The sequence below is a fragment of the Pogona vitticeps genome, chromosome 5 (genome assembly GCF_051106095.1).
Source record: "Pogona vitticeps strain Pit_001003342236 chromosome 5, PviZW2.1, whole genome shotgun sequence".
Classification (NCBI taxonomy): Eukaryota; Metazoa; Chordata; class Lepidosauria; order Squamata; family Agamidae; genus Pogona; species Pogona vitticeps.
This window is the reverse complement of record NC_135787.1, coordinates 154,434,545-154,458,195: the sequence shown is the minus strand read 5'-3', so window position 1 is coordinate 154,458,195 and position 23,651 is coordinate 154,434,545. Positions and strand designations below refer to the sequence as shown.

At 38.0% G+C, this 23,651-nt stretch overlaps 1 protein-coding gene across 8 annotated transcripts in view; it reads left to right on the top strand.

Annotated features, from left to right (window-relative positions):
- The window catches only part of ATP2B1 (ATPase plasma membrane Ca2+ transporting 1), an 87,222-nt gene extending 64,574 nt beyond the window's left edge, over positions 1–22,648 (top strand). For 4 of the 8 annotated variants that reach the window (XM_020777462.3, XM_020777448.3, XM_073000289.2 and 1 more), the window contains exons 11-22: positions 3,691–3,932; positions 6,189–6,426; positions 8,715–8,894; positions 8,981–9,068; positions 9,275–9,381; positions 11,149–11,340; positions 11,541–11,754; positions 12,156–12,367; positions 14,350–14,457; positions 15,408–15,590; positions 15,901–15,987; positions 19,629–22,648. In XM_020777462.3, the coding sequence (XP_020633121.2) occupies positions 3,691–3,932; positions 6,189–6,426; positions 8,715–8,894; positions 8,981–9,068; positions 9,275–9,381; positions 11,149–11,340; positions 11,541–11,754; positions 12,156–12,367; positions 14,350–14,457; positions 15,408–15,590; positions 15,901–15,987; positions 19,629–19,943 (2,166 nt within the window). In that variant the 3' untranslated portion in view covers positions 19,944–22,648. Of the gene's footprint in view, positions 1–3,690; positions 3,933–6,188; positions 6,427–8,714; positions 8,895–8,980; positions 9,069–9,274; positions 9,382–11,148; positions 11,341–11,540; positions 11,755–12,155; positions 12,368–14,349; positions 14,458–15,407; positions 15,591–15,900; positions 16,073–19,628 lie in introns of all 8 variants that reach the window. The other 4 variants (XM_078394819.1, XM_073000290.2, XM_078394820.1 and 1 more) reach the window with 2 other exon arrangements.
- The last annotated feature ends 1,003 nt before the right edge of the window (positions 22,649–23,651 follow it).

The following is a 23,651-nucleotide window of genomic DNA, read 5'->3' as shown; positions in this document are numbered from 1 at the left end:
CCTGAATCTTCGTATGTGTCGTCAGCTTCTTATTGAGCCATACTCTCTTTGTGAGTCTAGAGAACATGGTGGCTGCTTTCCCAATGCGTTTATCCAGCTCGACATCTAGAGAGAGGGTGTCAGAGATGGTTGAGCCGAGGTACACAAAGTCATGAACAACCTCCAATTCTTGTGTGGAGATGGTAATAGAGGGAGGTGAGTCCACGCCCTGGCCCATGACTTGTGTTTTCTTCAGGCTGATTGTTAGTCCAAAGTCTTGGCAGGCCTTGCTGAAATGATTCATGAGTTGTTGGAGGTCTTCAGCAGAGTGGGCAACAATGGCTGCATCATCTGCGAAGAGGAAGTCCCGCATGCATTTCAGTTGGACTTTGGTCTTCGCTCTCAATCTAGAGAGATTAAAGAGCTTTCCATCTGATCTAGTCCGGAGATAGACGCCCTCGGTTGCAGCTCCAAAGGCATGCTTCAGCATGACAGCAAAAAAGATCCCAAAAAGTGTTGGTGCGAGGACACAGCCCTGTTTCACTCCGCTTTGGATGTCAAAGGGGTCTGATGTTGAGCCGTCAAAAACTACAGTGCCTTTCATTCCCTCATGGAAAGATCTGATGATGTTAAGGAGACGCGGTGGACATCCAATCTTGGGAAGTATTTTAAAAAGGCCATCCCTGCTAACCAGATCGAATGCTTTTGTAAGGTCTATGAAGGCCACTAAGAGTGGCTGTTGTTGTTCCCTACATTTCTCCTGCAGCTGTCGGAGGGAGAATACCATGTCAGTGGTGGATCTATTAGCTCGAAATCCGCACTGTGATTCTGGATAGACTCTATCTGCAAGCACCTGGAGCCTCTTCAGCACAACACGGGCAAGCAGCTTCCCTACCACACTAAGAAGAGAGATGCCACGGTAGTTATTGCAGTCACCCCTGTCTCCTTTGTTCTTGTACAATGTGACGATGTTTGCATCCTTCATGTCCTGTGGTACTCCACCTTCCCTCCAGCAGAGACAAGAGACTTCATACAGTTCGGTGGTGATGATCTCCTTACCGCATTTCAGCACTTCAGCAGGGATGTTATCCTTTCCAGGTGCCTTGCCGGAGGCGAGGGAGTCCAAGGCCGCTTTTATTTCTGCTAGGGTTGGTTCGTTGTCCAGCTCTTCCAAGACAGGCAGGCACTCAATGTTATTTAATGCTTCTTCGGTTACTACATTCTCTCTGGAATATAGCTCAGAGTAGTGCTGTACCCAGCGTTCCATCTGCTGTGCTCGGTCCTGGATAAGCACACCTGTAGCAGACTTCAGGGGAGCAGATTTCTTCTGTATTGGACCTAAGGCCTGTTTGATACCGTCATACATTCCTTTGATGTTACCTGTGTCCGCTGCTAACTGTATCTGAGAGCAGAGCTGGAGCCAATAATCATTGGAGCATCTCCTGGCAGCCTGTTGGGCTTGACTGCGAGCAGCTCGAAGAGCTTGCAAGTTGTACTCGCTAGGACAGGCTTTGTATGCTGCTAGAGCTCTTCTCTTATCCTCGATGGCTGGCATTAACTCCTCTGAATGGGCTTCGAACCAGTCAGCCATCTTTTTGGTCTTCTTGCCAAAGGTGGACAAGGCGGTGTTATAGACAGTGTTCTTGAAGTGTTCCCATCGTTCAGATGCATTTGCATCAGCCGGACCTGGAAGGGCTTCCTCAAGTGCTTGGGTAAATTCCTTCACTTTTCTTTCATCGCAAGTCTTGCTGATGTCAATACGTGGTCTTCCTTCCTTTTTCGTGTGATATACTCTCTTTGTTCGTAGTTTTACTCTACTACACACCAGGGAATGATCAGTATCACAATCAGCACTCTGGTAACTGCGTGTGATCGTAATACTAGGAAGGCTGGAACGTCTAGTGAGGATTAGATCAAGCTGATGCCAATGCTTGGATCTTGGATGCCTCCAGGAAACTCTGTGTTGCAGCTTCGTGTTAAAGAATGTGTTGCTGACACAAAGACCATAATAGCAGCAAAACTCCAGCAAGCGTTGGCCATTTTCATTCATCTTTCCAATGCCAAAACGGCCTAAACAAGTGGGCCAAGAATTATGATCAGCACCAACTCTAGCGTTAAAGTCTCCAAGAATGAACAGTGCCTCTCTTTCAGGGACTTTTTTGATAGTAGCTGCCAGATCGTTGTAGAATTTGTCTTTCACTTCTGGAGTGGATGACAATGTTGGTGCATATGCGCTAATGAGGGTTACTGGTCCTGCTGATGAGTGGAGCTGCAGAGACAGGATTCTTTCACTCCCCACAGTAGGTGGAACAATGCATCTCAGAAGAGTATTTTTGACTGCAAAGCCAACACCATATTCCCTGGTCTCGTTCGATGGTTTTCCCTGCCAGAAGAATGAGAAGTTTTTTTCTTTGACAGATCCAGAGTCTGGCAGTCTTGTCTCTTGTAAGGCAACAATGTCCATCTGCAGTCTACTCAGTTCCATGTCAATGACAGCTGTCTTGCGCACATCATCTATTTCTTGCAGGTCGTTAGGAAAGCCGTAGTCAGGAAAGCCAGGGGTCATTGTCCGTACATTCCAGGTGCCCAGCTTTAGGGCAGAAGTTTTCTTACGATTGTTGCATGGTGCACAGTTATCGATCTGCTTGTCGGGTTTGACCCTAAACCCCACGCACCCCGTGGAGTTAACAGACCGTGGCGAGGTAGCACCTTACTGGCTGGGGGCTGCCCAGCTTAAGGCGGGCGGTATCTACCTAGTGAGGTGCAATGACCTCTCCCACCGTCAGAAGTAGCCCCTGGCGTCCTGCTCTACGCCAACTGAGCAAAGACTTATAACCGGTAACTGCTACTTCCCGTGTTGTTTCGACGCTGTATGCAAAGCTGGAGTGTCCTCTCCAGAGCACGAAGCCTGGGTAAAATAATATGGAGGATAGGCTGTTACCCAAGCAGCAAATCCCCCCTCTCCACGTCGCTGAAATGGTCCAGTGGAGAGGCAAGAGCCAATACAACTGGTTCCAGCAACGTCGCAGGAGTTGGCAGAGTGACACAAAGTGCCTCCGGGACTCCAGCTCCGGATTTTGCCTCGAGGTTATCTCCTGAAGCCCTTTCCATGAGTGGATATAGCCACAAGGCAGTGGAGGTTTAGATTCAGAGTTTTCCTTCTCCTAGATGGGCTGCCTTCCAGGGCTGACGAGCCCCACCTACCCGGAATTTTGCATAATATTATCTCTTTATGTAAAAGTTTGAAGATGAGTACAAAAATCGGCAAGCATTGTTTTTGTTCATGTATTAGAAACAGACTTGTTTACCAATCCCATACCAAATATCAAAATACACATTTTGACCTTTCTTACTCCATGTACACAAAAATAAGTGTAAGGAATTAACCCTTTTAGGCACTCTTTAGTTTGGCTGTTTTTTAAAATGAAGGCATATGACTTCTGAATTTGTACAGTGTACACAAGTCATGTCATATCAAGTCCGACTTGAAGACAAACAAGTTTTGTTTGTTTAATTTAATATACTTGTTTAACTTTTGTAAAGTGCTCTGTGAGAGTTGCACATTCTTTGAGATATGTAGCCTAATATACCTTAATATCAGAATGTAACTTACAGTAGTTCTAGTCTAAGTTGCCAGCTCGTTGTTCCACTGTAATGTACTTGAAGAAACTCAAGCCAAATCCTTCTCAAAAGGTTTGTTCTGTCTTTCAGCCTCCTGAAAAGGAAGGTGGTCTGCCTCGCCATGTTGGTAATAAAACTGAATGTGCCTTGTTGGGATTGCTTCTGGATTTGAAACGAGATTATCAGGAAGTTAGAAATGAAATACCGGAAGAGGCACTCTACAAAGTCTACACGTTCAATTCTGTCAGAAAGTCGATGAGTACTGTGCTAAAGAACGCTGATGGCAGTTTCCGGATATTCAGCAAGGGTGCCTCAGAGATAGTACTTAAAAAGCAAGTTAGCTTTTGTACTTTTGGTCTTTGGTGTGATAGTAGTTTGATTAGATCATTGAAATTGTGTTATTTCTTGACATTTAAACACTACATTTCTGATTTATTCTGAGTAACTCTTATGAACTGAGGGATCTAGCTTGTCTCTTTTAACTTGAATACTTAATCAGGTAAATATAGGTCTTCCCCCCCCTAAGCAGTTTGCATGATCTTCCCACTGAATTCAATATAGGTAAGCTTAAACCTGTTAATGGTTTTTAAATGCAAAACTGGCATATTAGTGAGAGATATAGTTGAAATTAGTTGAATTAGAAGGCTCCTTCTGGAGCAGTCATTTCAGAACTTTTCAGTCTGTTATATTGTGTTGAGGAATCTTAACATTTATTGAATTTATTGTAGGAAGCAGAAACATCTGTTCAAAAGTATATATGGGTTCACTTTCTGAACTGTATTTTATCAGAACATTTTTCAGTGGAGAGAGAGTTAGCTGTAAGCATGAAGTTATGCATTTTTAGTATCTGCTAAGTACTTGTCCTGTTACAAAGGTTTTGAAAAAAATACCAAGTTTACATCATTGTTGGATTGGATCTTGCTGCTCTTTTAAGCCTGCCTTTACTGAAGCTTACTGTAGCTTCAGATGTGTGTAATGTCTGTTGAGCTTGGGCCCACATACAATGGAAAATGGGAATGTCATACACTTCTCCATTCTCACTTCAATGATGGAATTACAGCAGTCTAAAAGAAGAGAAGGCTGCTCTATCCAAGTAGCCTCTATAAATCCCCCATGGGGCTTGATATGACTTGGAGAAGCTACCTGCATAGTGTGGAATCTCTTTCTTCACACTGTTGCATTGCTGTGATGAAAGTGATGATGGGGTGGAGCTAGGGTGCTCCCCTTATAGTGGGTGTACTGAACAGGCCTTCTGTTGAACCAAATAAAGAAAAACATAGTCAGGGTTGTTGGCGTGTGGCCAACTCCAGAAGCTTTATATGGCTCTTGCTTCTCCAAAAACCTGGAGTTAGATTCGGATATGAACTAAAGACAACAAGTTACCAGAAGTTATCCATCTTATCTGGCTGCTTCAAATCCTTCTCTTCATTAGCAGAGTAAAGACGCAAACATAGAGAGTTCGGATTCAAGTTATAACATTATGTATTAGACTTGGTTAGATATATATACATTGGCATAGACATCTCAGAGCAACATTATATACATATTCAAGTAAAGCGAATAGCCACCAGACTCACAGCTGAGTGGCAAAATGGTACTCTCATACACTTGCTTATATACTGAGATCAGCCTATCACTGCACACGTGGGAGATGAACATGTTTAACAAGCATTACCTAAGCTTGTCCCATCTGTATGCTATCAGTCATCCATTGGCTTGATGTTACAGGTATGACTTTGCATTCTTTACTACAATATTAAATTTAACCCTTTGTTCACTTAAAGGAACAAATCCTAACAAGGGTCCCATTGAGTGATCTTTGCTACTCACAGACCATAGCTGCCCCAAGTAGATGTTGTCTAGGAGGGTGGGGTAAAAATCTAATAAATAAATAAATAAGTAAGTAAATAAATAAATAAATAAATAAATAAGTACACACACACACACACACACACACACACACACACACACACACACACACACACACACACACTTGCAGAGGGGGTGGTGGACTTCTAAAATAGGTGGGCAGATTTTTACCTTTGGTGTCCCCCAAAAACATGTACGAAAGTTATCAAAACTTTTTATTTTCTGCTTCTGGAAACTTCCAGCAGCAACAGTTTTGCTATAAAATAGGAGGGTGCAGGTCTCCTCCTCAACCCTCAAACCTGGAATTAATATTCTGGGAACAGATTTTGTAATATTTGTTTTCTTTTTTTGGACTTGTGGTGGTGGTAGTGGTACATGTTTGAGGTGGAAAAGTGGCAGCTTCCAATGTCTCCACAGTTGCACACTTCTGTTCCATAATATCATGGGACATCTAGGCCATGGCAGATGGTGAGTCTGATATCCATCACTTTTGTGTGTTCTCTACACTACCCACACATGTCAGCAAGCAGTATCTCACAAGTTCCCATGCTGGGAAAATGAGATGGAGGAAAGCAGTTTTTACTCTCTGAGAATGAATTAGTCACTGTGATGGGAGGTAAGCCTGTATGTGAGTCTGTCTGCTATGAGACTTACAAAAAGTCAGTGTTAGTCTGTGACTCAGGTTGTTCTGAATGAAGAAAATTATATTTTGTTTTCAGATGCTTTAAGATACTGAGTGCTAACGGTGAACCAAAAGTATTTAGACCAAGGGACCGTGATGATATTGTAAAAACTGTGATAGAGCCCATGGCTTCAGAGGGACTGAGGACCATATGCTTGGCATTCAGAGATTTCCCAGCTGGAGAACCTGAGCCAGAATGGGACAATGAAAATGACATTGTCACTGGTCTTACATGCATTGCTGTTGTAGGCATTGAAGATCCTGTGAGACCTGAGGTAAGGAGAAGACCAGAGTGTTTATAAATATTCTTTGTTAAACTAGCCTATTGCCTTTTCTGGAGTATCTGCTCGACTTGAGTATTGAAACAAGTGTAAGTATACTAGGACACTTAATTAGCTACTGAGAATTTATGTTTAATGTTTAGATTATGATATAATGCCCAAGACCTAATGTAACTTGGCTAAGACAGGCTGTAATTATGTTCAATTTAAGATCTTGTCTGCAGGGATCTTCTGTGGGTGAACAATAATTGCTATAAATAATTATGGGGCTGGAGGGACCATCATTATTCTAGGAGCCAATGAGGGCATCCTCACCTCATTAGGAAACTGTTATCATTTATGTGTCAATGTAATAATTGTTGACATTGGAAATCAACTTATTTATATATTTAAAGTAATGTACAGTGGTGCCTCGTACAAGGGGTGCCTCACACAACGATGAATTCACACAACGATGCCTTTTTCTGTTAAATTTGCCACCTCACACAACAATGTTTCCTGTGGGGAATTTTCACACAACGATGCCTCTTTTTCGCTCCTGTAAAAGTGTCTTATAATGTTTGGAACCTGTTTTAAATGCTTGCAATGGTTAGCCCACCTCCTGAACCCTATGCAAACTTATTTTGGTGTTGTTCTGACACTTCGTTAATTTGTGGTGATTTTTTGTTTTTCCCTCATTGAACCATGCATTTCAATGAGGGGAAAAACAAAAAATCACCACAAATTAACGAAGTGTCAGAACAACACCAAAATAAGTTTGCGTAGGTTTCAGGAGGTGGGCTAACCATTGCAAGCATTTAAAACAGGCTTCAAACAGTTTAAGGCACTTTTAAATGAGTGAAAAGAGACATCGGAAAGAGCTTTAAAAGGGAAACGGAGATCAAAGAGCTCTTTCCGATGCCCCTTTTCACTCCTGTAAAAGTGTCTTAAACTGTTTGAAGCCTGTTTTAAATGCTTGCAATGGTTAGCCCACCTCCTGAAACCTATGCAAACTTATTTTGGTGTTGTTCTGACACTTCGTTAATTTGTGGTGATTTTTTGTTTTTCCCCTCATTGAACTCCATGCATTTCAATGAGGGGAAAAACAAAAAATCACCACAAATTAACGAAGTGTCAGAACAACACCAAAATAAGTTTGCATAGGTTTCAGGAGGTGGGCTAACCATTGCAAGCATTTAAAACAGGTTCCAAACATTGTAAGACACTTTTACAGGAGCGAAAAAGGACTTCGCAAAGCCATTGAAATGCATTGAGTCGGCTTCAATGCATTTCAATTGGGGAACCGGGTTTCACTCAACGATGTTTCCTATGGGGATTTTCGCTCAAGGACGGCAATCCGTTCCAATTGGAACGGATTAACCGGTTTTCAATGCATTCCTATGGGAAATGGTGTTTCACAGAACGATGTTTCACACAACTTTTTTTTGGAACCAATTAACATCGTTGTGCGAGGCACCACTGTATATTTAAATAAATTAAATATTTAATATAAATATCTGAAACTTACTTTATTGTGTTAAAAATTACCCTAGATTGGAAAGAGAAATCCATATGTATTTAAATGAAAATGACTATCCAGAATCCTGTTACACATGCAAGTGTAAATGAAATGGTGTGAAAGTCAGGTGCAAACTGTGTTAGGTAAGGAGACCATGCTTTCATTCCTTGTTTTGTGCCAGATAATGTACTTGGTTCTTGACAAGGAATACAAACATGAACTCCTTAACTAGCAACAATTCATTATTGACGTTTCTGTTATTTGACGTATGCTAACATATATGAATAATAGGATTCTGGCTACCAAATATTAACAGTGAGTGGTGCATTTAATTAGTTGATTCTGTTAAAGTATAACAGTGCTAGTCAAACTGATAGTTATGGATATCCACTGTCCAGACTAAAATATCCATTTTGCATTTGAACTCATATTCTGAAATCCTGTTGTCTAATATAGTAAGTTGCAGCTAGAGCAGACGAATTGAATCGGTGGGGACATAGTGAGTCAAGTCTTCCATAAGTTCCATTGATTCAGTTAGCTACCCTAGTTGCTGTGCTAAGCAACTCTCTTTCATCCATAGTTAAAGATTTCCATGGTCAAAATATTGGGTCTGCTTACCTGATTATAGTTGCACTTTATGCTTGGCACTGTTAAGATCAAATAGGTCAATCTATATTATTTCAGTAACAGTTTTGAGAGGGAAGAGAGAAGTATTTGGATGCATTTCCTTTTGGCAGATTACAATAGCAAGGCTTTTCTATAAACAGGTTTTTTTCTCCCTTAGGTACCAGATGCAATTAAAAAATGCCAGCGTGCTGGCATAACCGTACGTATGGTTACTGGTGATAATATTAACACTGCCCGTGCTATTGCTTTAAAATGTGGCATTTTGCATCCTGGTGAAGATTTCTTATGTCTGGAAGGCAAAGAATTCAATAGACGAATACGTAATGAAAAAGGAGAGGTGAGTGTGGTTAAATGACATTCTGATATTACTTCTGGAAAGCTTACTTCTGGAAAGTATGAAACTAATCTAATCTGTCATTACAGATTGAACAGGAGCGAATAGACAAAATGTGGCCCAAACTCCGTGTACTTGCAAGGTCTTCCCCCACTGACAAACACACACTGGTGAAAGGTAAATAAGTACTTGTGGACATTAATGGGTTCATCTAGAAAAAAACTTCCCCAAACACTTTCTCAATGTTTGGATATAGATATTTAGGAGCAGGAGACCATAAGTCTTGTAATATAAGATTGACATTGCATTTAGACTCATCTTTGGTGAATTTTCAGCACAAATGTATAGTTTATAATGATATAAATATTGTGCTTTCATTTTAGGTATAATAGACAGCACCGTTTCAGAACAGAGGCAAGTTGTAGCTGTGACTGGTGATGGTACCAATGATGGGCCAGCATTGAAAAAAGCAGATGTTGGCTTTGCTATGGTGAGTGTTATGGCTGTTTCTACTGTTTTTAATGAACATTTCTATTGAAGAGAAGGGCAAGCTGAGGTTAAGATGAACATTTATCTTATATTGAAGAGATATCACTGCCATTGAGGGGGAAAAACAGAATAGTGCTTTTGAAAAGGATCTTAAAGAGATACATTTGTGCTTTTATCATTCTGCTTCTGGAAATATAAGAATCTTGCATTTGATTATTTTAGACCCAGGTGTGGTAGTTCGTGAGGTGATAATGTGATCCATGTTAAGCTGATGTTCCTTTTGAACACCTAATTTTAAGATCAAGTGCCATCTCCTTCCCTTTCCTTGCCACAATAAAATTCTGACACCACACTGATAATGCAGACTTCTTTGTCTTCGTAGAATTTGGTATCAGATAGATCTTTTACATGAGGCTGAGCTTGTGTGCATCTAAGTATTTTTACCCTGTTTTGGAGTCCATGACAATGATACTCTTTCCAAGAAGAAGAAACCTTTCAGTCCTTCTAGATCCTTGGGAAGCCAAACTGTAGTTCTACATGCTACGTACATGTAGCAGTTTAAGATCACAACTTCTTGTTTAGCTGCATCTAACTGGAGGGAAAAACATGAATAAAAACAGCTATGTTACTATAAATGAGTATCTGTAATATGTTTCCTCTTATTGTCAAACAGGAAGCTTTTTAGACAGTGTAGATCTAATTATTTGATATCAATAGCTGACTTGATCATCTTGTGGTTCCAAAACACACTGCTTTCCTGGTCTAGACCTTGCAGTACTTGTGATGTTAGTGAAACATCAAAGAATGGTACTACTGTGCCACCTAGTGATTTTCCAGATTAATGACTGCTGTCTGGTACAGAAGCAGCAGCAGCAGCAGCCTATGTTGTGATTTTCATCTTAGCAGAAATATGCAAAATAATTATAAAGACAAGTAATGATTTAAACGTGCAATTTTACACTATTTCATTATATGTTTATATTGCATTGTATTTGAATAGCTTTGTTTCGTTTGTGTTCATTGCTTTATCTGTACCTCTTTCCAATGGGAATAGAGGAAATACTTTTGAGAATTGAAAGGTCTGTTCGGCTGAAATGTACTTAAACACTTTTGAATTCAGTAGGATGTCCAGATGCACTAGATTGGACAGTATGTTTACTGTGCCTGTTAATACTAATTGGTCATTGTTCTTAAGAAATGTAGGGATCAGCATTTGTGTGCTAATACTGATCATATATAATTTCTTAAAGAAATCAATTGTGTATTACATAATATTTTTCCCTGTCAGAGATTGTTTTAAACTTGATAGTCTCAAGGTAGAGTAAACCAAATTCAAGACTACTTCCACTACTCAAGGTTTTTAAGGTGTATTAACCTTGGATCTATTTGTAGAAAGGAAAATTTGAGTCCAGTTCAGTGTTTTCAGGAATTTAAATGCAATTTTTAAGCAGTTTTGTATTTAAGCACTTGCCCTGTAGCTGTAGGTGACAAAGATTGCATTTAGTAGAGAACTGAGTGGACTGGGGCTGAGCACCCACCTCTTAGCTGAGCCTAATGTAAAAACCAAACAAGCTACTAGAGGGAATCCCCTCTCTGAAATGCAGCATGCTGTTGGAAGAGAGGCGAATCTCTCAGTTCTTCCTTTCCCCCACCCAGCTAGTGTTTATTTGCAGGTTTTGCAGGCTAGGAATACAAAGTTTTTGTATGCTGAAATGTGATGATGATCTTTGTTTGTAGTTTTGTGACTTTTTTAAATGTTTCTTTTCAGGGTATTGCTGGAACTGATGTAGCTAAAGAAGCTTCTGATATTATTCTTACAGATGACAATTTCACAAGCATTGTCAAAGCAGTTATGTGGGGACGAAATGTCTATGACAGTATCTCCAAATTCCTTCAGTTCCAGCTTACTGTGAATGTAGTAGCAGTAATTGTTGCTTTCACAGGAGCATGTATTACACAAGTAGGTATAATGTAATCTTTAACTACTAATGGGTTTGAAAGTGCTCCCATCATAACTCTGATGTAGTAATCTTTAAGAGAGACTTACAAAAAGTATTCTTAAAGCACAGTACCAAAGATCACTAGAGAATGTATGTAACTGTTAAATACATTTTCCTAGCTATTTATGTTCATGTATTAGGAAACATATCATTTTTATAGGATTCTCCACTTAAAGCTGTTCAGATGTTATGGGTAAATCTCATAATGGACACACTGGCTTCACTCGCATTGGCAACGGAACCCCCCACTGAATCTCTCTTGCTGAGAAAACCTTATGGTAGAAATAAACCTCTCATCTCACGTACAATGATGAAGAATATACTGGGCCATGCTTTCTATCAGCTTGTGGTTGTCTTTACACTTCTGTTTGCAGGTAAGAATATTAGATGTTTGTATTTTGACATTTTGAAAGCTGATTGCTTTATTCTGGCTGTTTTATGAAATGAGTCTTAAGATAGAACTTTTCAAAATTTTATTTTATTTATTTAATTTATACCACACCCATCTAGACCAAAATCTACTCCGGGCAGCTAACAACAATCCAATAAAATAAAACAAGACCATTAATACAATTGAAGATGGCAATAAATAAATTAAGTATTGACAGGAGGGAAGGCCTGCCTAAAGAGCCAGGTCTTGAGTTTGCTCTTAAAGGCACCCAGCAAGGGAGCCAGACGAATTTCTCAGGGGAGATTGTTCCAGAGGCAGGGAAATGACTTGTCTGAGAATCTGGATTTAACATGACATAGTAAGAATACTATCATTCATTTGCAGGTGAAAAAATCTTTGACATCGATAGTGGAAGAAATGCACCTCTTCATGCTCCTCCTTCAGAGCACTATACCATTGTATTTAATACATTTGTGATGATGCAGCTTTTTAATGAAATAAATGCTCGAAAAATTCATGGTGAAAGAAATGTATTTGAAGGAATTTTCAATAATGCTATATTTTGTACTATAGTACTTGGCACATTTATTGTACAGGTGAGTAGATTATTAAAACACAATTGAAACAGTATTTTCAGTTTTGCCTTTTCAGTGGCTAGGGCCTTATGTATAAGTACTTGTGTTGGACTTTAGAATCTATAAGCAGACATAATGTAGGATATAACTAACCTATTGAAGTGCCTTTTGAAATTTTAGTTAGAACTGTTTTCTAATTTTACAGTTAAATGGATATTATACTTGCATGTCAGATTCCTGTGAAAGATGGAATTGACAGCTCCAGTACTCTTAGTGTTTACTAACAATAGCTAGAATCCAAGACAACAAGTGGTCACTTTAATGATTGAGTCTGGCACTGATTCTTGTTACCACAAGTACATACTTAATGCTTTGATATTATAGTATAAAAGTAATTGTTCATAGAACTATACTGATGACTTGATACTTAAACAAAGAATGCATTTGTATTTGCTAGCCTGAATAAGTAGAAGTAAGGCTATATTATTGCACAATTCTGAAAGTTGAGGTAGATGGTTCAGCATGTGCCTCTGTGTTTGTGGTGCCACATGCTGCCGGGTTTTAACATGAGGTTGATAGCCATCCCCTGCCCCACAATGACGATTATACCTAACGCTGGAATGATGAGTGCTTTTGTCTGGCTTTAGCTGGTACACCGAGAAGGCCACTGTGATTCACACTTTAGTTGTTCTGGGTTTTTCGGGCTCTTTGACCGTGTTCTGAAGGTTGTTCTTCCTAGCGTTTTGCCAGTCTCTGTGGCCGGCATCTTCACTCTGTGCTGTCCTCTGAAGATGCCAGCCACAGAGACTGGCGAAACATTAGGAAGAACAACCTTCAGAACACGGCTAAAGAGCCTGAAAAACCCACAACAACCATTAGATCCCAGCTGTGAAAGCCTTCGCAAATAGATTGACACTTAATTCACCACATGGGCCACTTCAGCATGCTTCACATGAGGCATGCCTTAAAGAGCATACTGTAACTGCAGCTACTGCAGAACATGGTGGCTGAATTACTTCTTGGTGTGCATTTTGCTGACCAGATATATCTTCCTACACTAACTGTATTGGCTTCGTTAAATTCCATACACAGTCCAAAATGCTGGTACTTATCTAAAAATCTCTAAATACAGTAGTGTAAAATATTTTAAATACAGTATTTTTCGCTCCATAAGACGCACCTTTCCATAAGACACACCAATTTTTAGGAGAAGAAAACAGGAAAATATAATATGTTTTCTTCACTCCATAAGACGCACAGACATTCCACCCCCGTTTTGTGGGGGAAAAGTGTGTCTTATGGTGCGAAAAATACGGTAAATTAAATAAATAGGATATTAGCTAATTTACTGATTAAATACATGGATGTCACTTAAACAGCACCAGCCTCTGGAAATGAATTGGGAATTATATCTGACTTCTGAAATTCTCACACTGGAATCAGAAGTTTTCATGCAAACAAGAAAAAGTTCTGGAGCTGCTTTCAGAAAAGGAAGGTTGATATTAGGGGTGTGCTTTGGCAGTCATTTGGTGCTAATGCAAAACAGGGGTATTTGTCCATTTCTGAAGGAATCCAAAGCAACATGAGGGTGTTCAAAGTGTTGATTGAACTGAGCAGGTCTTTCTGAGCCTTCTCAGTGGTAGTGCCACAGCTATAGAGTTCTCTTCCCAGGTGGCTCATCTGATACCAAGTTGCTTTCAGCCTCTCTCAGTAGTGTCTGTGCATTAGAAGAGCAGGTTTTATGTTTTTCCAAAAATTATATTATTGTTTTGGTACAGTCAAAGATATTTGTTGCTAGTGTTTCCCAGCTTTTTACCTAGTTTAATGTGTTTACTTTGGATTTCTTGTAAATTGACCTTGAACTTGGATAGAAAACTTTATAAAATGAAAAAAAAATTACCTGCCATTGTAAAGTATATATACTGCTTCCTAACCTAAATTAGACTCACAAATTGTTGATTTTCAAAACAGTTTGGAAACACTCATTATTTTTTTCTTAACAGATAATTATTGTGCAGTTCGGTGGGAAGCCATTTAGTTGTTCAGAACTTACAATAGAACAGTGGTTGTGGTCTATATTTCTAGGAATGGGAACACTTCTTTGGGGCCAGGTGAGTAACACTTTTTGTGGTAGTAGTTTCTGAAACTACCTGTGGCTGTGTTCTGAACACTCTTTTGATTTTTCGAAGCGGTTCTCTGAAAGAAAGTATTTGACACAATCTCTTTGCTTCTGCTGCTGTCGTCAGTTACTGTAACATCCCAGTGTATACCAGTGTTTTGTATATTTTATGTTTTTTACTCAACTTTAAAAGATTGGTAAAAACAAATGGCTTGATCACAGATGAAGGAAAACTTTTGTAAAAAGAACTGTTCTGAGCAAACGCCAAAAACTCAGCAGTAATGGTATCTGGATAATACTACTTCATAAGAGTTCTATAAGTTTGGTGTAGCCAGAGTAAATGCTTTTCCTTTAGTAACCGCAAGGTAGACAGTATATGATACTGTAAATAAGGTTATGGTAACCAAGCAAATAAGTTAAGCAGGTATATTGTATCAAGTTGCATAAGGCTGTATACACTAAGATGGAAATCCTGAATCTGGTCTGATTAGCATATTGGCAACTAGTGCAGAATCTTCAACTCTGGTGTTGTGTAAGGTTGATAGCTTGTTCCAGTCAGGAAACAGCAGTATGCTTTCACTAGATGTAGCTTTTGTACCAGTCTCAAGGAGAGCTCTGCATAAAATGAGTTACAGAAATCCTGTCTTTATTACCAGGGCTCAATCTACTATGTATGTCCACACAATCTCAAACTAAGAATAGGCATAATGGTCTAGCCAGCTGAAGCTGGTATCATTATAGCTCCATACTGTTTCTTAAACTTGAACTCCCTGGAAACCTATAGTCACCTTTTCCTCTGCATAGTTATAAGGGAAGATTCAAAGTAAATGTTTGGAAAAGAAATTGAGAATTAATGTTGAATTAATTCCTAAATGGAGTTTAAATGTGATAGTACCGTAGCCTTTGTAAATCTGTTAATGTAATTTTTTTTCATAACTGTAGCTGATATCAACAATTCCAACCAGCCATTTGAAATTCCTTAAGGAAGCTGGCCATGGAACACAGAAAGATGAAATTCCAGAAGAAGAGTTAGCAGAAGATGTAGAAGAAATTGATCATGCTGAAAGAGAACTACGACGTGGTCAGATCTTATGGTTTAGGGGTCTAAACAGGATACAAACTCAGGTATGGTTTTAGAAAAGGTAGGCAATGGTGAAGATTAAGGGGTTTGCAGATATTTCTGTCATTCTTAGTATTGGTTTGGGTGGTAGTTCTAAACTGTGTGACTGAGCTCTTTTTATATGGGGAAATGGATGTATCTTTAATCCTTCAAATTCTTTCTTTACTTCACCTCTTAATGCGCTGCTTGCTTCTTTACCTGCTCTGTAAAAGTGCCTTTTTCTTTACTTTTTATGTGTTATAGATGGGATGCTCCTTTCTCTTGTTCTCTCTCTCTCTTGCTGAGCAAGCTGTCACAATCTCTGATTCCTTGCAGATGGATGTAGTGAATGCTTTCCAGAGTGGAACTTCCATTCAGGGGGCTCTAAGGCGGCAGCCTTCCATCGCCAGCCAGCATCACGATGTAACAAATATTTCTACCCCTACACATGTAGTATTTTCCTCTGCTACTACTACTACTACTACTTCTGCTTCTACTACTGTGGGGTGTGAGTGTGTGTTCCTAAGTGCATGAAATTAACATTTCCTAATTCACGCACCTAACGCTTCATTCTCTCCTTCAGTCCTTAAATTCATCGTTAAAGCCTTTCATAATTTTTTCTCACAAAATGGGAGTCCTCAAATCCCTTTTTTCTTAGAGGGCTACAACGAGGTGGAACAGTTGCAACAGTGATTTACAATGAAAGCTGTGGGCCTGCATATATTGTGCCTTCATTATTGCACATAGAGGGATGGAGTTTTTTTCCCGAAAAGAAAAATCAGAAATAACTGCTGCAAATGTTTGAGTATATGCCTTCAAATGTAACTTTACAAGAAGATGTACAATATAATTCAAGTGATATGTTTAAAACTGGTCCAGCATATATGTTTGCTAATCAGAGACAGCAAGCCTAAATCGTATTCTCAGTGCAGATAAAAGTAACGTCATCATTTTGAAAATCGGACATAAAACTCAATCAGTTGCCCCTAATTTTGGACTGAACCTGAGGGTGCATATTTTTGTTTGACAGTAAGTTATTGACAATGGATTTTTTTTCTCCCTGGGCATTGGATTTCCTACAAAATTTCAAGAATCAGGTTATTTATCAGGACTTGAAATAAATACTTAGAATTGTTTGGTGCTAAGAATATTTATTCAATTAGATGCATTTCCTTCTAGGTCATCTTGACAACAGTACGTAACGTTCCAGTTACTTTAAATCATGTTTTTCTTTCTAGCATATTTCCCACATAATAAAGACGTCATTTTGTGTGATAGCTTCCCTCTAAAGTACATAAACTCAGAGCTACTTGTGTTACAATAGTTTAAGTCTGTAGATGTAACAGAAATCCTCTCATGTCTTAATACAATTTTAATCAAATTTCAAGAAAACTTAAATTTTGAAATTTTGGGAAATAATGAAGATGCCTAATTATGCTATTTCTCTGATCTAAGAAATATTCTGTAGAAATACCAGCTCTTGTGGAGAATTTGAAATGAGAGAGACACAACCCATAGAGAAAGGCCTTGTAAGAGCATGCTGTTTATATACTGCCCCATAGTGCTTAAAGCACTCTCTGGGCAGTTTTACAATTTAATTAAGAAGTTGCATCTTTGTCTAAGTATGTAATAAATTACACTGTATTTCTGTAGATTCCAGTCAACAGAGTTTTGTTTGCTTGATTTTCAGTAGGTTTGAACTAAAAGATGCAGTATCCCCTTTGTCAACCTGCTGTCTTCCAAATGTTTTGGGTCAGCTCTCAGCATTCCTCACTTTTTTTCATTGGAGCTGATGAGGGTGGTAGTTCAAGATTCCTGGACAGCTCATCATTGAGAGAAGGTTAAAATGTGCATCAAATATTGCTCATTACTATTACATGATTCTAATATAACACAATCATGAGCAATGTACTCATTGCCCAATATTCTTACTATTGAAAATATAGGAATAAACAACTTTTTCTCTGTTGCTTCCTCTTTGTGTGATTAGATTGGTGACAGTCTCTTTTTCGTTCATATCATGACTCATCTTCCCCATCAGAACAATCCTTATGTCATTTGGTTAGATTGTAGCCTACATGTATTCTTACATGTATACTTATGTGAATATCCATGTTTTAAAATGGAAAATGTTAAAGATAATGCCTCTTTCTAACACATGCATTTTGAAATGTTCCATAGGGTTAAATTCTGTTGTGTACTTATATGAATGGCATAACTTTTAGGCACAAATTCCCATAAATTAAAAAATATCTGTAGATATTCCCTGTTGCATGCTGAGTCAACCCAGTATTCAACAGGTAATGTCTATAGAAATTTTTTAACTTATGGCAAAAGTTATGCTATTTGCATAGTTTCTTTTCTCATTGTAGTCAAAAGTCCATTATTAACCCAGGAAAAACATTTTCATGAAGTAAGTAGAAGTGCAACTTTTTTTCTTGTAGCAAAGTTAATCTCATTGGAAGTGCAAAATGTCAGAATAGCATCTGAGAAGGAGACTTGTGTGGGATTGCAGTGCTTTTCTAAGTAGGCATATCACAAGATTAGAAGCATCATCATGAACTAGGGAATCTGCAGAAATTACTTCCTGCAACAAACAGTTCTTGTGTGAAAGTCATGTATGAACACTGTACTGCCCAAGTTGGTGAGAGATTTTAATAAGCATGTAACTAAGGAGATAACCTGACAGCTAGTTAAGAAGTATTTGGGATAAAAATAATGTGTGCTTTTTCATTGGAACCTGTTTTATCTGGAGTTCAATCTGTAAAAAGGCTATTTCTACAAGTGTCAGAATTACAAGTGGGAGTTATACCACTGCTCCTGTACCACAGATCCTTAGCTTTTGAACGTGCTTCCTTAACCTCTAAGGGGTATCTGGTTTTGTGATTCATTATATTAATTGGTAAAGATAAAGTGAAGGTTTTCTCTCAGTGGGGTTCCATAGTTGAAACTGCAAAAGTGTAATATTTGAACAAAGTGTTTGAGAATGCAGTATGAATCCAGACAGTGCTGGATCAGAATTGTATTCTGAACATAGAATGGTCTGATCTGAAATGTTATACAGGAACAAATGAATTACGATTAATAGCTTTTCACAATATTAACTCTTCCACATACTGAGAGGTGTAGGATGTCAGTTGTCTTCATCAACTAGAAAAGTAATCTGTTGACAAATCGGCTAATGTAAGAAGTGTGTTGGAGGTTTTCTTGTGGTTAGTGCTCAGAAAAAAAACTGTTATAGTTACTTATGTCACCACTGGCATTGAAAATCTGTCTTCATAGCTCAGTTCTGGCTACATAGCTCAATTATTTCATATGCTTTTGTTTTTTATTTGGCTGAATGTATACATGTGCATATAGTAAATGTTTATTTGTATATATAAAGTGGTTGCTGTGGTTCTCCATAATGAATAAGGACATATAACTGCATCTAAAAGGTATTTTATCTTGTATTTCTTCTTGGTTCTATAAACCTTGGTACAAATTACTATGACAGTATTGTATGTGGCATATACTCAAATATTTACATTTTGTATAACCTAAGCGGTTTTTGTTTGTTTTTTGCATGCTATTAGAATGACCAGAAATTTTGACGTTGCTTATACTTGCTTGGCTTTTTCATAGTTGAAGGCATCATAATTCCCAACCTTAGCAAAAAATAATTTCTGTAGTATCTGAAATTCCTGCCATTTAGTGTTCCAACATTCTGGTATTCCCCCCCCCCCCAGTTTTTTTACAGTGAATTTTTTTTTTTCAGATTCATTAGATTTTTGTTTACCTGTACCTATTTTTATTTATAACTGTAGCTTCTGTTCAGATTTGAGGGGCCTGGCATTTTTCACAGTGCACTTGACATTTTTGTTCCTCTGGCAGTGCTCTACTGATACGTTCCTCAGTTTTAGTTTTTGGATTTTTTTTTTTTAACAGTTTAATGTAAGTTCCACTGCATTACATACAAATTCAGTTCACTCATGTCTAGCTGTTTGTGGATTCAGACTCATAAAACTGTATTCCCTTTAGAGTAAGTATGCTGTAAACTAAATTTATGCTTTTCCTACTTGCAGATCCGAGTGGTGAATGCGTTTCGTAGTTCCCTGTATGAAGGATTGGAAAAGCCTGAGACACGAAGTTCAATCCACAATTTTATGACACATCCGGAGTTTAGAATAGAAGATTCTGAGACTCATATTCCCCTTATTGATGATACTGATGCTGAAGATGATGCTCCAACAAAGCGCAACTCAACTCCTCTTCCACCCTCCCCAAACAAAAACAACAATGCAGTTGACAGTGGAATTCATCTTACAACAGACTTGAAGAAGTCTGCTACCTCTTCATCCCCAGGGAGCCCACTACATAGTTTGGAAACGTCACTCTGATTGTAAGCTGAATGTTAACACATTAGCTCCGTTGTAAAGAAACTAATTGAAACTGGGTCTTCTCACTCACTCATGGTGATGGGCAAGATGGTATTCTTGTCTTGGACTTCAACAAGAAGATACACTTGTACGAATGTAGATTTATTTTTTTAAAAAAAGTTTTCTGCCAGACTTGAGGGTGCTTTTTGGGGGTGGGAGTAATAATGAACTCTGACAGATAAACAGTAACTTGGCTTAAGTGACCTGTGGATCATCAGCTATACTTAAGAATGGCCCTTAAGAATGTCTTAGCAGAGCTTTAGTTTCTCATTCCTTTTGAGGCGAGGGCTGAAATGGGCAAGGGAGCCCTGGATCACTGAATTGATAACTTTAATGTCTGCTGTTAATAATTTGGATTATTTATGTTTATAAATGATACAGATCTGTTTACAAGGTTTGTAGATACTTTTTTGTTCCTGTTCATAGATGGGAAGCTTCCTTATAAATGATGCAAAGAAAAAAAAACTAGTCCATCGAATACTGCTGTATTTTCAAGAAAGGGTGTTTCTATTGAAACTGTACTAAATTTTTGCCTGCAACTTACCTTGTTTAATATTGTAGATAAAATTGCTACTACTAATAGCCAAATAGGTGACACTAATGCTTTGTAAAAACCATGAGCAGTGGTGTTCTAATGAAGTTATGACCTCTGTCCTAATTAGTTTCTTAAACATTTACTACTTAATGGTTTTGAAACAACTGTAAATTTTTAAAAATTGAGAAACTTACTGGATAACTTCTGTTCAGGATTTAGTAGAGGATTGTTTAATGCAGGGCAATGTGATGGAACTTGCTTGAAATACTTTTGTTATCTCAGGCAAAATGGATTAAATCAAAATACATCAGAACCTTAGTCCTTTTTGTTTTTATCTAAACACAGTAGTGTATTGCTGTCTTGGTGAACTGTGAGTGGAGCTGTTTATTTTTATGATCTTTAGTATCCTTACAGCATGAGGGCTGTTGCCATTTGGAAAGTTACGAGTAAGTAGCATACATGTTTTCTTTTTGTTTTGAAATTCATCTGTGTAAAAATAAATCAGCCCTTTTATTAAAATGAACATGCAGCAATGGTTCTTACAGGATTCAACACCTCTGCAAATATTACTTTAATAGACGTTGGTGGCTTCATTTAGAAGAGAAGTTCCAAAAAATAGTTACTATTCTTATTGGTGAAGCAGGTGAGATATGGCAAATGGTTGAGGCTGGACAATTTCTCAAGACTAAAAGATTTAATGCCAGTAGTAAAATATGCTGTTCTAGAAAATTCCCTTTGACTCTGGTAAAAAGAAAAATCAGTACTTGGAAATATAGTCAGATGGCAAACATTGATTCCCCTTTTAAGTAATTTTCTAAAGTCCAAATGGAGACCAGACAGCTTTTTGATATGTAACAAGAGTAACCTCTTTTTATCAGTCCGTTCCTCTTAACTGTCTCTTTTCTGATTCTTAACATTTTTCTCCTTCAGAAGGTCTTGGATAGTTTTTTTTTTTTTTTTGTCCATTGGAGCCAAATAAGTAATTTCATGAAAGCATTATCGGGTAGGAAGGTGGGAAATAGGATATTTGATAGTCATTCTGGTGTTCCAAAACATGGTTACATCTGCCTGTTTTCATTCATCAGTGTATGGCATTTTTTTTTAAAAAAATTTTTTTTGTTAAAAGCTGCATCTTTATCTTAAGGGAACTTGGCACAGATTAGCTGTCAAAGTAGGAATTTACATGGCCTTTGTTGGAAGTGCATTGTTCTAGAAAGGCTACACTAACAAAGAAAAGGGATACTGCACCATATAGTTGTGCAGAATTAAGTATTTTAGGAATGAGATGTCCAGATCTAGCAATGTTAGTTCAACATATGGAAAGTTATTAACTTGAGTTAAACATACATTGTCGTATGGTTTTTTTTTAGTACAAACATCTAAGTGAAACATTTGTGATCAACATGTTTGAAGAAACAGTCTTTTTCACTGGGCAATGTCATGTTCATCCTTAAAAGCTTTACACATTGAATCCCCTGTCAACTACTCACTTCAGGGTTTATGGGTGGTTCCTTGTAAGCACATCTGGGATGCTTACTCTTTTTATAGCCACATTGTACCTGTACTTTATCTGACATCTCATTTCCAAAGTTCAGTATTGTTACTGAAAAATAAATGATATTTTGGAAATTAGGGAACATAAAAGGGTGTGCCTGCAACATACATAGACAAGTGGAATGTAACTGTTGAATCCATCTCAGCGTTGTGAGATTCAGTGTAATTGTACTTGTTACCTTTTTACCTTGCTATTTAAACAGAAATCTGTTTGGTTTTTTACTGTTCTGTTTAAATGGTAGCAATGACTACACTCTGATGTCCAAAATCTACTGTGAACTCTACATTTCTGGAGGAAATTTAACTGTAGATATGTGCACAGATTATCCTTTTTGATCCTGTTAACAGCAGTACACAAAGTCTTAATAGCAAGTATAAGTGTAAATCTAAAATCAGGCATACATGTTCAGTAACTTGACTACTGTAAATGCAAGATACCATAACATCATGTTAGTTATCAAAGAAACTATCATTATTGCTTCTTAAATGCTGAGCCCCACATTTGTTTTTTCTGGTTGTAAGGCTTACTTAGCTTGCTCAATGTAATTTAAATAAATAAATGTGCTGTTTATCTGTCTCTGGATGGGGACTGAAATTTTTGAAAGTAAAGCCTTGCTCTTCATCTGTATCTTGATTGTTATGTGTAATGTATACTGTATTTCAGGGATAGATGGAAAGTGGACCAAGGAACTACTGAAGAGATCTCTGGGTGGTGTGCAATGGATTGTCCAGGGCTTCTGACTCCCACATATCTAACAATGGCCGTTATTAAGGCCCCCCTCCTATTAAGTTGACGAGGGTGGGGATTTGAATATGCAAGCTGGGTTTTAGATATTGATAACAAATTCTTGGAGCATGTTTTAGGTTACCCTGTTCCTTATTCTTATAGTAGAAATCAAACTAGATGAGTCAGTCAATCAATGCTCCCTATAGTGATAAAAGAGAATGAATGATTCTTGCTTTTCTCACTTTTGCATTTTGCAAATTAGCTTTTTTTTTTTTAATGATGGGTCATTGGAAGGTAAACATGTGTTTCATTTACCAGTCTGGATGCGTAGACTGAAGAGTTCTAAAGGAATACTATGGCTGACAGGAAAACATGCTATGGCCATCAACTTAATAGCTCAGCATCACATGTAGCTTGTCTTGTCTTTTTGATTGAATCACAATTTTACATCTAGCTTTAGTTGGTGGATTTCAACTTTCTCTTGAAACAAGTAGGTTCTACACAACAGAAATCTGCTCATACCTGTTGTATCGGAATAAGTAATCATGCTTGTACTGAATGGCAGTTTAAAAGTTTTATCTTAAATGTAAGAAAGTAAATTCAATATTAGCATCAAATTAATGAGCACTTTAAAAAAAACAGTAGTAAAACTTTAACTGAGAATAGGAATGTTGACATTTCCCTATATTCCATTGCAGTGAAATTAATAGTTATGACTATTTATCTTCACTGCCACTCTGGCCTCATTTGATTTATTGAGTTCTATACCCCAAATGCAAATACACTTACTATTGGTATTATTTATATACAAGTATCTCTGCTTTGCTTTCTTTTGGGAAAAAAAAATACAGGG